Source organism: Mus caroli, chromosome 8 (assembly GCF_900094665.2).
Source record: "Mus caroli chromosome 8, CAROLI_EIJ_v1.1, whole genome shotgun sequence".
NCBI classification, from domain to species: domain Eukaryota; kingdom Metazoa; phylum Chordata; class Mammalia; order Rodentia; family Muridae; genus Mus; species Mus caroli.
Window position 1 is genome coordinate 69,064,325 of NC_034577.1, and position 13,222 is coordinate 69,077,546.

Here is a 13,222-nt window from a genome sequence, read left to right on the forward strand (position 1 = left end):
CAAAAGATGGCCTAGTCGGCCATCACTGGAAAGAGAGGCCCATTGGACACACAAACTTTATATGCCCCAGTACAGGGGAATGCCAGGGCCAAAAAGTGGGAGTGGGTGGGTAGGGGAGGGGGGAGGCTATGGGGGACTTTTGGGATAGCATTGGAAATGTAAATGAGGAAAATACCTAATAAAAATATTTTTAAAAAAAGAAAGAACGGAGCGAGAAGCAAGTTACAGCAACCAGCATCATCCCTAAGTACCCGGCTCATGAGTCACCTGAACAAAACCGGATCAGCAGAAGGAAAAGAGTCTCCTGGATCCACCAGAGCATCTGCCCGTCAGTCAGCCTGTACTGACCCACTGCTATAAAAAGGGAAAACGAACACTCCAGTTTACAGAGAACTGAAATTCTTCTCATTCTTCCAACTCTCGGTACAATGTGTAAGGGCAACTTAAGAAATTTCCCCAAAAGAACACCTCTGAGCCATTACACAGAAAGGAGGGGGCTTTTCGTGTTTGCCTAACTGAAATAAAGTACAGGCCACTAAGTCACAAAGGCCTATCAATATATCAAGACTTAGTCTGGGCAGACCCATTCTAGACCTGGCTCGGACCGAGCAAGGGCCTCTCCGTGTATGTGATGGGAGCAGGCGGGTCACACAAAGCCTTACAAGCTAAGTTTACTGCAAGGCACCTCACATACCGAGAGGGGCAGGTAACAATGGCTAGGACAGCTGCTGACACCGTTTCCCCTACAGTTAGACATTCCAGGCTACATACACTGGAAGGGAACATTTACGAGTATGAGAACTTAGTGAATCATAAGTGCCTTATACTTTTCTCCCTAGAAAGCACACAGTCGTCTAAACTGCTCTGAAAGAGGACACTGGTTATTCTACAGAGCGCGGAGGAACGACAAAAGCAAGAACTAAAAAGCCATCTGAACAAAGACTCCATTGAAGTGAGTGGATGATCTCCACTCTCCCACATAAGTCACTGACTCTCCTCTCCAGAGCCCCTCCCAACCCTACCACCCATCCCCCAAGCTGTTGTCCAAACCCACCCTACACACCATCCAATACTCCGCCTCCACTCTAACCATCTCTCAGCTTACATCAGGCTCCCATGAAACACCTCTGAGGCTTCTCCAAGAGAGAGAGCATTCCGATTTTTCACCTTAATCTATAATCTGAAACTGACCCTTTCCTGTCAGTCTGCTCTCACGTGAAACCTCCCTTCCAGCCACCTCACTCCTCCCAGCTCTGCAAGTGTTCCGGTTTCTGCTCGTCTGTTTCCAATCTGACAAGGCTCTCTTCCTTATTATAAGGCATCGCTGAGTTCTGAAACTCCAGGGATCTCTCTGCTCTACCACAAACTTGTTCCTGAGAAGGTCGGGATACTTACTGACACATCATCTTTTTACTCTCTCGGGCTTCTCTCTTTACATGTTATTTTTATTATTTTTGTCATGTATATGTGTCTGGGGAAGGCGTATATGTAGGTGCCACAGAGGCATCATGTCCCCCTAGATCTGGAGTTATAAATGACTGTGAACCACCTGATATGGGTGCTAGAGACCCAACTCTGACCCTCTGGAAGAGCAGTATGTGCTCTTAAGTGATGACCTGGCTCTCGCTCCAGCCGCCCCACAGCTTAATTGGTTTTTGTTTGTTTGTTTGTTTGTTTAAAATAGGGTCTCGTTTGTTTGTTTAAAATAGTTTGTTTGTTTTTTGTTTGTTTGTTTAAAATAGGGTCTCATTGTTTGTTTGTTTAAAATAGGGTCTCACTTTGTAACCCAAAGTGACCCCAAGCCAGGAATCCTCCTACATTGGCCTCCAAACTTCTATGACTGCAGGAGTTCACTTCCACAGCCCAGGCTCGACTTGTATTGTTTCACATCCTTTACTTCAAGAGCTTGGCAGAGTACAGACAGTTCAAAACTGTTGCTCCGATTAAGTGCCGAAACCATCCGCAAAGACAGGACTTCTCTGTGGTGTCAAGAGCATCAAACTGTCGAAGCTACCTCCTGCGGCCACAGAACTCACCAACAGGCCTTCAGGCCCTACAGGACCCCAGCTCCCTTAAATGTTTATGGAAGAATTTAAGAAAAAAAAAACTTCAAGACATTCGAATGACAAGTCAAGGTGCCTTGCAGGCCGATGAAGAACAGAAATCACTTAAATGCACCACCCAAAGAAAAACACAAAAGGCACAGAATAACTGCAAACCAAGTTATAAAATACCAAGAAACAGGCGACCTGGCAATCTTGCCCAGTTTGATAACTGCTCTTTCTGCAGACCCTTCCCCTAACGAAAAGTCCTTTCTAGACTCTAGACTCCACAGTTCCGGAAAGACAACTGGTTAAGTGACCTCATCGGCAGGTTTCCAAATTCGAGGGAACTTGACTTGTGCTGCCAAGAAGGGCCATGGGGGAAGCATGAGGGAACTCCATGACCCAACCCGCCAAGCCAGACCCCCACAGTGAAGAACCATCGCCAGCTCTCCTGATTAAGCCCAGCCTTTCAATCTCTCCTAAGAACTAGGAGACAACTTTAATGTGCCAAGTGGGAAAAGGCCAGGGTCTTTCCAACTTGCCAAAAGGGCGTACACCAACCCTTTTATTCTCGAGGGGAAGAATGTAAAGTTAAGGATAAGGATAGAAAAGATAGCGCTGTCTGGCTGCTCCCTTAAATGAGATCATCCATTTTGTGTCTCATCTTTAATCATAAGCACAAGGATTAAAACACAAGTCACAAATTGCAGAAGGTCTACCTTCTGAGGAGGAGGAAAGCTACCCCCCACCCCCACCCCCCCAACCCCCAACCCCCAACCCCCACCCCACACACACACACACACACACACACACACACACACTGGCTGCCTCAGGGACGTGAGGCATGCTTCCTGCCAGCGGAGCAGCTAACATCCAGTCACAGAAATAGCTTCCTACCCATGGCCAAACTGACTGCCATCTGCCCCTCTCCTCATCTCCCTAGCTTCAAAGGAAGCTACTAGCCAACAGACCAGACTGGGAGATGCCTGACACCCGAACCCCAGAGCCCACATAGACACGGAAAGGGAGGTCCGGCTCCGAAGCTGTCCTCTGACCTCCCACGCATACAATGGTTCAAAAGCACACACACAGTTTTTAAAGAATAGGTACACGTATGTCCTCATCTATTGATGCTGAACACTGGCCGTGGAATCCTACACATCCCCTTCCCAGCCCATAGATGTCCGCACACCTCCCTGTCTCTGATCATTTCTCCACGTTTACCGACTCTCCCTCTGTTTCCCACCTAGAACAGAAAACCTCAAAGCCAAAGGCCTGCACAGCCACTAAGCAAATAACCCACTCATCAAAAAAGTAATTTCCAGTCCCAACTTTGAAATACGGAAGAGGTCACAGAACCAAAGGAACCTTGGAGATGGTCCAGAGAAGTTGAGCGACTTGCCTCCCAAATTACAGGGATGGCTCCACTAAATTCTTCCCATTAAAAAAATATTTCAACTCATTCATTAAGTGAATCTTAACTGGGCCAGGCACTTGATTGGGTGGATGAGAATGTACACTCAGTACGTTTTAATCTTCCTGGACACAAAACGGTGGGGTGAAAATGTACCTGGGGTGTTTTTTTCCAGAGGTGCTGTCTACAAACAAATGGAATAAACCCCCAGAGATGGTGAGTATTGAGCCAGGGAACCTAACCAACCCAAGAGGATGGGTAGAGCACCTATGCTTGGCTCCTGCACTGTCGGGCCTTTTAAGGAGGGAAAGGGGTGTTCGCAATAACTCAAGGAAGGAATTCAGGGTTCCAGGGTGGCCTGGATGCCAGCACCTGGTCCTGGAGAACGCCCATTTATAGAACATTATAACCGTTTCTGCACAAATTTCAACCACAGCCTCTACTCCTAAGACTCACTACAGCTCCAATACACCTCTCTTTCTGTTGTCTTCAGAGGTGGCTTGAGGGTGTGTTAGCTTGCTTGTTTGAATACAGAGGGGACCGAGGTGGCCGGCATCGAGCATGAAAAGTAGAATTTCCTACTCACAGGCACTGCTCGCATGCCAGAACCTGGAGCAGTCTGCCCCCACTGACCCTTTCAATCCCTAATCTTTGAACCCGCCTCAGCACAAGACAGAGGAATGTGCAGAAGGCAGCACAAAGCCAGGTAGACTTTCTGGTTTAGCTCACGAGGGACGTAGGTCGGTGCTGTCGCGCGAGGCAGAAAGAGGATACATAAGAGGTGTAACTTAAAGGACTTTTGACGATCTCAACTACAGGCAGAGTCTCAAAGCATTTCCAAAAAAATTACTTGGAAATGTTAGGAGACAAAACTATCAAACTGATTGATGTCTCTATTTTGCGGGAGACTGGAAGCAGCGTTAGGGCGCAGTAAAACCTGACTCCGGAGCCGAGCCTCCAATCGCTTCGGCCGGCGCCTAAGCGTGCTCCGCTGGGCCAGGCGGGAGCCCCGGGGCAGCTCCCACGCACAGCTCCTCGCTCCCGCGCCACCGAGGGCCAGGGTCGGGGAAAGGAACGCGCCCGAACCGCCTGGGAGAGGAATGTCCTGGAGCTTATTTTATCCCCTAAGGAATCGCCTATTTCTCCAGCCCCGTCTTAGGAGCACTGAGCCATCCCACTTGGCCGGGGAAGACGATCCTCCCGCCTTCCTCGCCACGCCGCAGCCCGAACGCGAACAGGACCCCGCTTACTTTTGGTGGCAGCGATGAGGTTCTTGCCATCTTTGATGAGCTCTTTGATGAACTTGTTGGTCCTCTCGAGCTCCGCTTCGTGCGCGCGGATCCTCTCCCGGAACCACGGGCTGTCGAGGTAGCAGTCGCTAAACTCCAGGGGCTGCAGCCCCATGACTGCGGCGGTGCGCGCGGGCGCAGGCCGAGCTGGGCTCCCAGGCGGCGGCAGCGAGCGGCTAGCAGGGCTGAGCGCGCGGCGAGCGCAGCACGGTCATGTCCAGCCGAGCCCAGCGACCCTGGAGAGTACGCGGCGCAGCTCCCCAATCCCGGCAGCCCCCGGCAGCAGCAGAGGCCGCCGCCCGGCCCCGCCCCGCCTCGGGCGCNCCCGCCCCGCCCCGCCCCCGCCCGCACGCCCCTGCTCTCCCGCCCGGGCGCCTTCGGCTCTCCTCCTCCCTGCCCTTCCCCGAACGCCTCTTCCTTCTCTTCCCCACGCGCAGTCGCCCCTCCTCTTCCTTCCGAGGCAGCGGCGGTGGAGAATATAGTCGTGCCCTCCACCTCCGGACGCCTGCACCTCCCCGATCTCGGCTCACAAGGTCCAGGTGACTCAGGCTGGTCCCCGAAGTGGACGCCTGACCGAACGGGGTGGTGGGTTTGTTATAGCAGGCCTCGGTCCCCGAGGTCAGACGACTTATGTCGGGGTGGGTGGAAATGATTGACTCATTTTATCTGTGTACCGAAGGAAGGGTGCTTCGCTGTGCAAGGGCTCGCACGCCGGGTGCTCTCTCTCCCTGTCTAATCTGCTGCCTTCGCGGGAATGCTTAACGTCCCCAACTCATCGTGGACTCTACAGATTCTAGAACATTTTTCTTCGTGTCCATACTGAATGGCTTAGGACAAGGGAGCGTGTGGCTAAACCGCGTTGACCCTGCTTGTGTTCTGTTCTGCAGATTAAATTTACACGGGTAGGAGAGGCGATCTGCTAAAAATAGCCCTCTGAAAGTAAATGCCAGACTTTTTGTGGTTTTTCACCATGGGAGGCTGCGTGGACAAGTGTGAATTCGTGTCAGTGCGCCCACAAAACTCCTTTCCTATTCCATGCGTTCTAAAGCAGAACTCAATACCTTCCTCAAATGTATACAGCAAATCTTACACTGGAGACACTTTATCAACTAACAATTTTTAAGCAATTAACATGTGCCAGGTGCACACATGGCATACATTTTTCACAAACTCACAACACATGTTTACATGTCAAGGTTTAATGATGGTAATAGTACCAGGAAACTTCAAAGTGATTCTTTAAAACGTTCAGACTGAGTGCAGTAATTAAGAGTTTGTTTGGCCCGTGAGCTGTAGGAGGAGTCTTAACCCTCTGGGAAGCATCTAAATTTGCCTACTCTATAAACTCTGTTAAATAACAGCACCGTTTGAGTGCCACAGATGAGGCCACTTTAATGTCCATCCTCAGACTTCAAAAAACTTTTACCAATAACTCCTAGGCAGTTTGAAAGGTTCATTTCCTACTAAAATCAGCAAGGAGTCTACCGAGGAAAGAAAGAGGCAAGGGGGAGGAAAAACTGGACTGAATTAGGGCCTGGCCAAAGAGCGAAACACACTGCAGGCTCTGCAGAAACAAAACCCTAAACCCAGGCAGGAATATGGTCTGAGGCTGCAGTAATCCGAGATCCCATAAGCTGAGGCAAGAGGATTGAGATTGTAAGGCCAACCTGGACTACCTGGTATGAGGCCAGGCAGGGCTACATAGCAAGATCCTGTCTCACAAACAAAGCTGGGGGTGGGGGTGGGAGTGGGGGAGTATTGGCTTGAGTAAGAATAATTCCCACACAGGATTGGGCTTCTCTGTTTGAATGCTAGGTCCCTAGTGTGGAACTGTTGGGGGGGGGGGATTAGGTGGCATGACTTCACTGGAAAAGGTTCGTCTGGAGGTGGGCTTTCAGGTTTTAAAAGCCCAAACTTTCTCTCTCTGCCTCATTCTTGTGAATTAAGATGTAAGCTCTCATCTACTGCTCTAGCACCATGCCTTGCTTGCCTGCCACCATGCTAAACGCCATGATGGGCATAGACTAACCCTCTGAAACTGTAAATAAGCCCCCAAGTAGATGTTCTTTTATAAATCACCTTGGTCAGTGTGTCACAGGACTGTAACTAAGTCAACAAGCTAGATTACTCAATGAATAATGTCTGTCTCCAAGCTGACCCACATTGTAGAAAGAGACACCACTCCCAAAAGTTGTGCTCTGACCTTTATCCACACCTGTGCATATATGTGTTCTCTCTCTCTCTCATACACATACACACACAAACACACACACACACACAAAATATTTTTTTTTGAAGCAACTGAGCATACCCCCCCTCCAAAAGAATGGTTGCAGAGGCTTCCTCAAGAGTTCAACATAGAGGATCAATACAGGATGAGCCGGGCGTGGTGGCGCACGCCTTTAATCCCAGCACTCGGGAGGCAGAGGCAGGCGGATTTCCGAGTTCGAGGCCAGCCTGGTCTACAAAGTGAGTTCCAGGACAGCCAGGGCTACACAGAGAAACCCTGTCTCGAAAAACCAAAAAAAAAAAAAAAAAAATACAGGATGAGCACGAAGGTGGGTGGAGAATGAAAACATCCACTGGCAGCCCAAAATGGAGTCAACCTAAATAGCCACCAATGCAAAATTAAGCCACGAGGAAAAAAAAGAGTCAGGATGGCATGTGCTACAGAACAATGAACTGTGGACTCACAATGGCAAGAGAGCCACCCGCGTAATGTCATCTGCTCATACAACATATCCAGGTCAGGAAAACTCGCTAAGACAGAACGTGCGTTCGTGGCTGTGGAGAAGTATGGACAGGGCCCAAGTGTGAGGAGCCTCCTAGGCAGGTGTCACCCCATGCTGCTGCAGGCCTTTAAGCATGGTGGTGGTATGAGCTGGCTTGAGATTTCTCTCTAGTAGCTTTATGGAGATTTACAGTCTATAGGAAAGCTATCAGGAAAGAAGTGGCATAGCTTAACTCTCCAAGGTGACAATGGGGACAGAGTAGTCAGTGCTCTTAACCACTGAGCCATCTCTCCAGTCCAGTAGACAGCCGTCTTAACAATACCATAATGCCTTGGAAAGTGCTATTCTACACTTAGGTAACCTTACAGAGCTGGTGAGATGACTCAGGGGTTAAGAGCAATGTGATCTGATGCCCTCTTCTGGTGTGTCTGAAGACAACTCATACACTAAATAAATAAATATTAAAAAAAAAAAGTATGTAACCTTATAGTATAGCTCGGCTCCCAAAGAGCATTCTGGGGAGAAAAAGGAGAACAGATCAAAGGACTTCAGCCCCAGTGGAGTTAGGCCAGCTTTTCTCAGCCTTTCTATACATATCATTAAAAAAATTAAAAAATTTTTTTAAAAAAGGCTTTTTTTTTCTTGGCCTGGAGAGATGATGGCTCAGCGGTTACGAGCAGTGGCTGGGTCTTCAGAGGTCCTGAGTTTAACTCCCAGCAACCACATGGTTGCTCACAACCATCTATCCTGGGATCTGATGCCGTTTTCAGGCATGAAGCTGTACAAGCAGATAAAGGACTCATATAAATTAAATAAATAAATAAATAAATCTTTTTTAAAAAAAGAATTTTTTTTCAACTCTTTGGCCAGAACTTAGTCATGTAGACACATGTTTTGCTGCAATGGAAAAATGTAATATTTTATAAGTTAAGGGGCCCCAGAATAAAAGGGACAATAAATAGTTTCTAACACAGACTGACATTTTTATGAGAACAAACAGACAATAGCAATGAAGAAAATACAAAGTGGCTTCTGCACTGAGAAGGTGTCGTTGGTCCAGCTTCCTCCCTCTGCAGCTCTCATCACGGTCAGCCAGCAGTGCTGACTTCAGCATCTAGAAAGCTTCCTTCACGGAACCAAAATGCCTTCCACATTGCCAGACACCCAAGAGCTTTACCTTTCATTAGCTCGAGGGATGATCCCACTACAACTCATTCATTCCTAATCAAACCGGCTTAGGGGAACAGCATTCCCTTACACAGGAGAGGCTGGCCATTCTCTCAATTACTGTGGAAAAGAGGCAGGTAATGTCAAGTAGCCCATAGCACTCAATGGCCATTGTGCAAACAAGGACAGGTTAACCTTCCAACAGATAAACCAGATGAACAATGGATCCGTGGATCATTAACAGTATTCAATAAAAAGTACAACATTGATGCTTGTGAGAAGAAAGAAGTACTTAAGCACACTGAGTTGCATATCTAACAATCATTGAGGTGGCACACACTTTCTCTTGTTATCTTACCACCATAAGAAAGAGCATAGTGATAGAGCTTAAAAGAGCCCCTCAGCCCTCTCTTTTCCCTACACATAACTACTGTTAACAATCCAAGGCCAGGCAGTAGTAGCACACGCCTTTAATCCCAGCACTCGGGAGGCAGAGGCTGGAGGATTTCTGAGTTCAAGGCCAGCCTGGTCTACAGAGCAAGTTCCAGGACAGCCAGGGCTACACAGAGAAACCCGGTCTCAAAAACAAACAAACAAACAAAAATCCATAATGTGCCTTTGCTTAAAAGACAACTTACCACTGAATTACTGTCCAAATATGTTTGGTATACTCACTACATCTACATTTCCTCATAGAATAGTTATTAGAGTTTGTGGCCTCAGTTTGAGAAAGATTATGTGCTGAGAGCATTATGCCCGGTTAGTGCTATTTCAAGTCACTCCCAAATCTTTGCACCCTCCAGGATTTCGGTGGCTACACCGAGTGACGAGAGACATGCAGCGTTGCTGCTCTTGCTGCCAGAAGTTACTGTGACCCCCCCTCCCCCATACTCAGATTCTGTGAGAGTTCTTGATGACAACACTGAGCCAAACCAGCATGGCCCCCTCCTTCATGGACCAGGAAGCTTCAGCACACAGAACTATCTAGCAAAGGACCCCAAAAGTGCAAATGCTAAGGGGAAAGTCTGAGCAACAGTGGGACACGGGACACTGGACACGGTGCTACCAAGAGGACCTTGGACTGGGCTGAGACATCAGTGTGTGTGTGTGTGTGTGTGTGTGTGTGTGAGAGAGAGAGAGAGAGTGTGTGTGTGTGTATGTGTGTGTGTGTGTGTGTGTGTGTGTGTGTGTGTGTGTGTGAGAGAGAGAGAGAGAGAGAGAGAGCTGAAGGATTAGGGTTAGCAGGCCGAAATGCAGATGTCATGTGGAGAGAAACACTCAGAGAGGACACTGAGCTTTGGAAAGGGCCGTGTGGCTGGAGCGGAGCACGGTGGGCTGAGATGGGGTGAAGAGAGCATGGCACGTCCCACATGCTTCACACCAAGCTCATTGCTCTCCACAAGGATGTGGAGCATAGGTTTCTGACATCCATAGTATGTCTAGCAAGAGACTGCTTTTTCCCCCTGAGCTCCCAGACATTACAGCTTAAAAGAGCTTGGAACCCTGAGAAAATTCTACGATTGCACTAACCTTGTAGCATCAAGCCAGCAGATACTAAGGACAGAGAGTAGGCAAGCCATGATAGCACTGCAAAGTCCCCAGTCTGGAAGTTCCAGACGGAATAAAGCTAGCGCGTGGGTAAGCAGCACACTGATGCTTGCTGTACCAGCCTGGCAGCCTGGCTAAAAAGTGACCACTCCTAATGAAGCGGAGAGGGGTAGTGGGGAGGTGAGCAGCGTGGGGGAGCCGGCTTTTCTCACTCCACCCACATTAAATTCATATCCTCTGAAAAAAAAAAATCTGGTACTCGGACCTATTCAAATTTGGAGCTAGAAGAACATGGCTGAAGGAGATGTAGGTCATGGAACTGCTAGTGCCTTCCTCAGGCGGAGTCCCTGTCATTACTATAGTTATTGCTTCTCCACCCATCCTGAGCTTTTAGAGAGACTTGGCAGGTAAGAGAGGGCACTCGCTAGACAGGTCATAAAAATGTCTGTCTAAATAAATCAGCAGGCATTCCTGAATGCCCACAGACACCACCCCTCCCCCACCCCCCAGGCAAATGCTGCCCTCTTTCCTGGGACATGTGGAAGAACTAGCCTAAGAAGTGACCTTGGCATTTGTTTTGCCCAGATATTAACAACACGTATATGTAACAATATGTACATTATATAACTAAGGCTATATACATATTTGTATGAGAAAGGAAAAAGAAGTTATCTGCCAAGAATGTTTTGCTCAGCACCCAAAGTGCCCCTGGTATGACCTAGAGAGGTTTCCACAGTGTGACTTTCAACTGGGCAAATATCTAGCTCCTGGAAAATCAACCTACAGCAATCAAAGGCTCCTTCAGAGAGTCTATTGGCGCTTCAGTAAAATGGGAAACAAAAAGCTAAGAGCACACGTACTCTTACCCTTCAGCCATTCAGGGAATCATTAACTTCCGATCTGCAATTTGTCTAAAGATATGTTAGTGTGTATAGTCAAGGGGAAACATAAAGGGGCAAAGAAGAAGTGGAAGAGGAAGAGGAAAAGACAGGAGGAGGAAGTGACAGCCACCACTTATCATTTGGAAAGCTCTAAACCAGCTCGCAGGGCCAACACTCTCAAGCTCGAGGCTCTTGAGCCCGATCCCTGTAGCTTTCCATTCTTGTCTCTGAGGTACCGGTAGGTGCCGGCATCTGCTGTGCACTCCACTTCCCAACAGCAGCTTCGTGTCCACCAGGATCCGTTCTCTCAGCTAGCATGTCCGTACAGTATCAGTAAAATTCCCGTGCCCGCTTCCAGCTAGAGGATTCAGCTCTCCGGACACTTTTGCTCTAAGTCTTCCTCTGGGTCCTGCCACAGCCAAGGTCCAGGCATGTGACTTAACCTTAGCAACCAACCCTGACTTCCCAAGACTTTGACTTCTGAACCTAGGAAAACACTGACAGAGAGGCGAAGGTCATGTACTCCAGCCAAGCGTGTTGAAATAGACCTGCCTCTTCCCAGGCTGCCTGCCTCTTCCCAGGCTGCCTGCCTCTTCCCAGGCTGCCTGCCTCTTCCCAGGCTGCCTGTCTCTCCTTGCCAGCAGTCTCTGTTCGGCAGGCTTCTTTAACACCTCACAGACTGAACACAATGGCTTTTTCTGCTTTAGTGCCAGAATTTGCATTTTCTTTTCTTGCAGCCAATGTGTAGTTAGTAGATATTCCGTACCTTCAGGGAAAACTTCAAATATTTGCAACTGGTTATCTTGCTATAAATAGAGCAAAATACAGCAACAGTGTATCAATATCCTGGAGAGAGAAGCTAGTAGCCTAGAGGGTCTACTAAAGAAGCCAGGATTCAGCTGTCCCTGGCCAAGGCCACTTCACTGTAAGTAACCAAGCTTGACCCATCCTTTACCTGGAGCCGGCCTGCTGTATAAGATGTATTCTTTATCATTTTTTCCCATGGAGTTTTCATTTTGAAATGAAATGTTTCTATATTGGTCGTAGTGAAGATTTGGGGACTGGAGAGATGGCTCAGCAGTTAACAGTCTTGGCTGCTCTTTCAGTGGACCAAGGTTTGAGTCTCAGAATCCACACAGTGGTTCCCAACCATGTGGAACTCTAAACCCAGGACATCCAACACCCGCTTCTGAACTTCCAAGGGTATTGCATACAAGTGTTATATAACATAAATACAATGAGAACAAGCTTGGGAGGGTTTGCTGGACCTGAGTGTGCTTTCCAACTTACCCAGCAGTATGAGCCACATGTACGGAGTTGGCACAGATGACTGCACTCTGTATGCCCACCCTTCTGAGAACCAAGGAAAACACCATATACTTCCAAGAACAGCACGAAGGCCACACATAGTGTCACATCCCAACAGTCCCAGCACTCCAGGGGTGACCTCAGCTATATAGCAAGCTTAAACTACAGAAAACCTTGTCTCCAAAATTCCAAAGCAGCTGGAGAGATGGCTCAGCAATTAAGAGCCGTGGCTGCTCTCACAAAGGACCTAAGTTAAGGCTTAGCTCCAATATCAGGTGATTCAGTGTCCTGTAAGTACAGCTCCAGTGGTTCCAGAGACTTCTTGTGGCCTCTGCTGGCGTGCTGTGTGCATGCGTGCCCACACACACACACACACACACACACACACACCATAAATAAAAACAAATGTTTCTAAAACAGAGACTGTGAAAGAGAAGCGCCTGAGGAGCAGGAGCCAATGAGGAGCTTGGAAAACTAGAAGAAGACGAATGGAATTTCTTTCTTTATTTTGTGGACATGGAGTTCCATATTGGGACAGTGCAAAGTTCTAGAACTGGAAATGGTGGTGACTGCCCAACATGAAGATTCTGTTTACTGCCTCCAAGAGTTCTGTACTGGAATGTATTTCAAATGACAAATGGTGTGTCCCATCTACTTTATCATATTTTTAAAGCTTCTGATGAAATATAGTAGCAGTCAGAGCGGGAGAAAATAGCCATACGTTGTGAAAACATACTGGAAATACTTGGGTGATATTGACATGGAGACTTGCAACACTGCATTCTCTGGCTCATTCATCTTCTGAGAAATTTTCTAACTGAAAAAAATATATATGTGT

General features: G+C 48.0%; 1 protein-coding gene across 6 annotated transcripts in view; it reads right to left on the minus strand.

The window, feature by feature from the left end:
* The window catches only part of Arhgap10 (Rho GTPase activating protein 10), a 262,572-nt gene extending 251,078 nt beyond the window's left edge, over nucleotides 1-11,494 (minus strand). For 4 of the 6 annotated variants that reach the window (XM_029480514.1, XM_021169585.2, XM_029480511.1 and 1 more), the window contains exon 1: nucleotides 4,710-5,036. In XM_029480514.1, coding sequence (XP_029336374.1) covers nucleotides 4,710-4,863 — 154 coding nt within the window. In that variant the 5' untranslated portion in view covers nucleotides 4,864-5,036. Of the gene's footprint in view, nucleotides 1-4,709; nucleotides 5,038-11,312 lie in introns of those variants that run through there. The other 2 variants (XM_029480512.1, XM_029480513.1) reach the window with 2 other exon arrangements.
* Nucleotides 11,495-13,222: the final 1,728 nt, after the last annotated feature.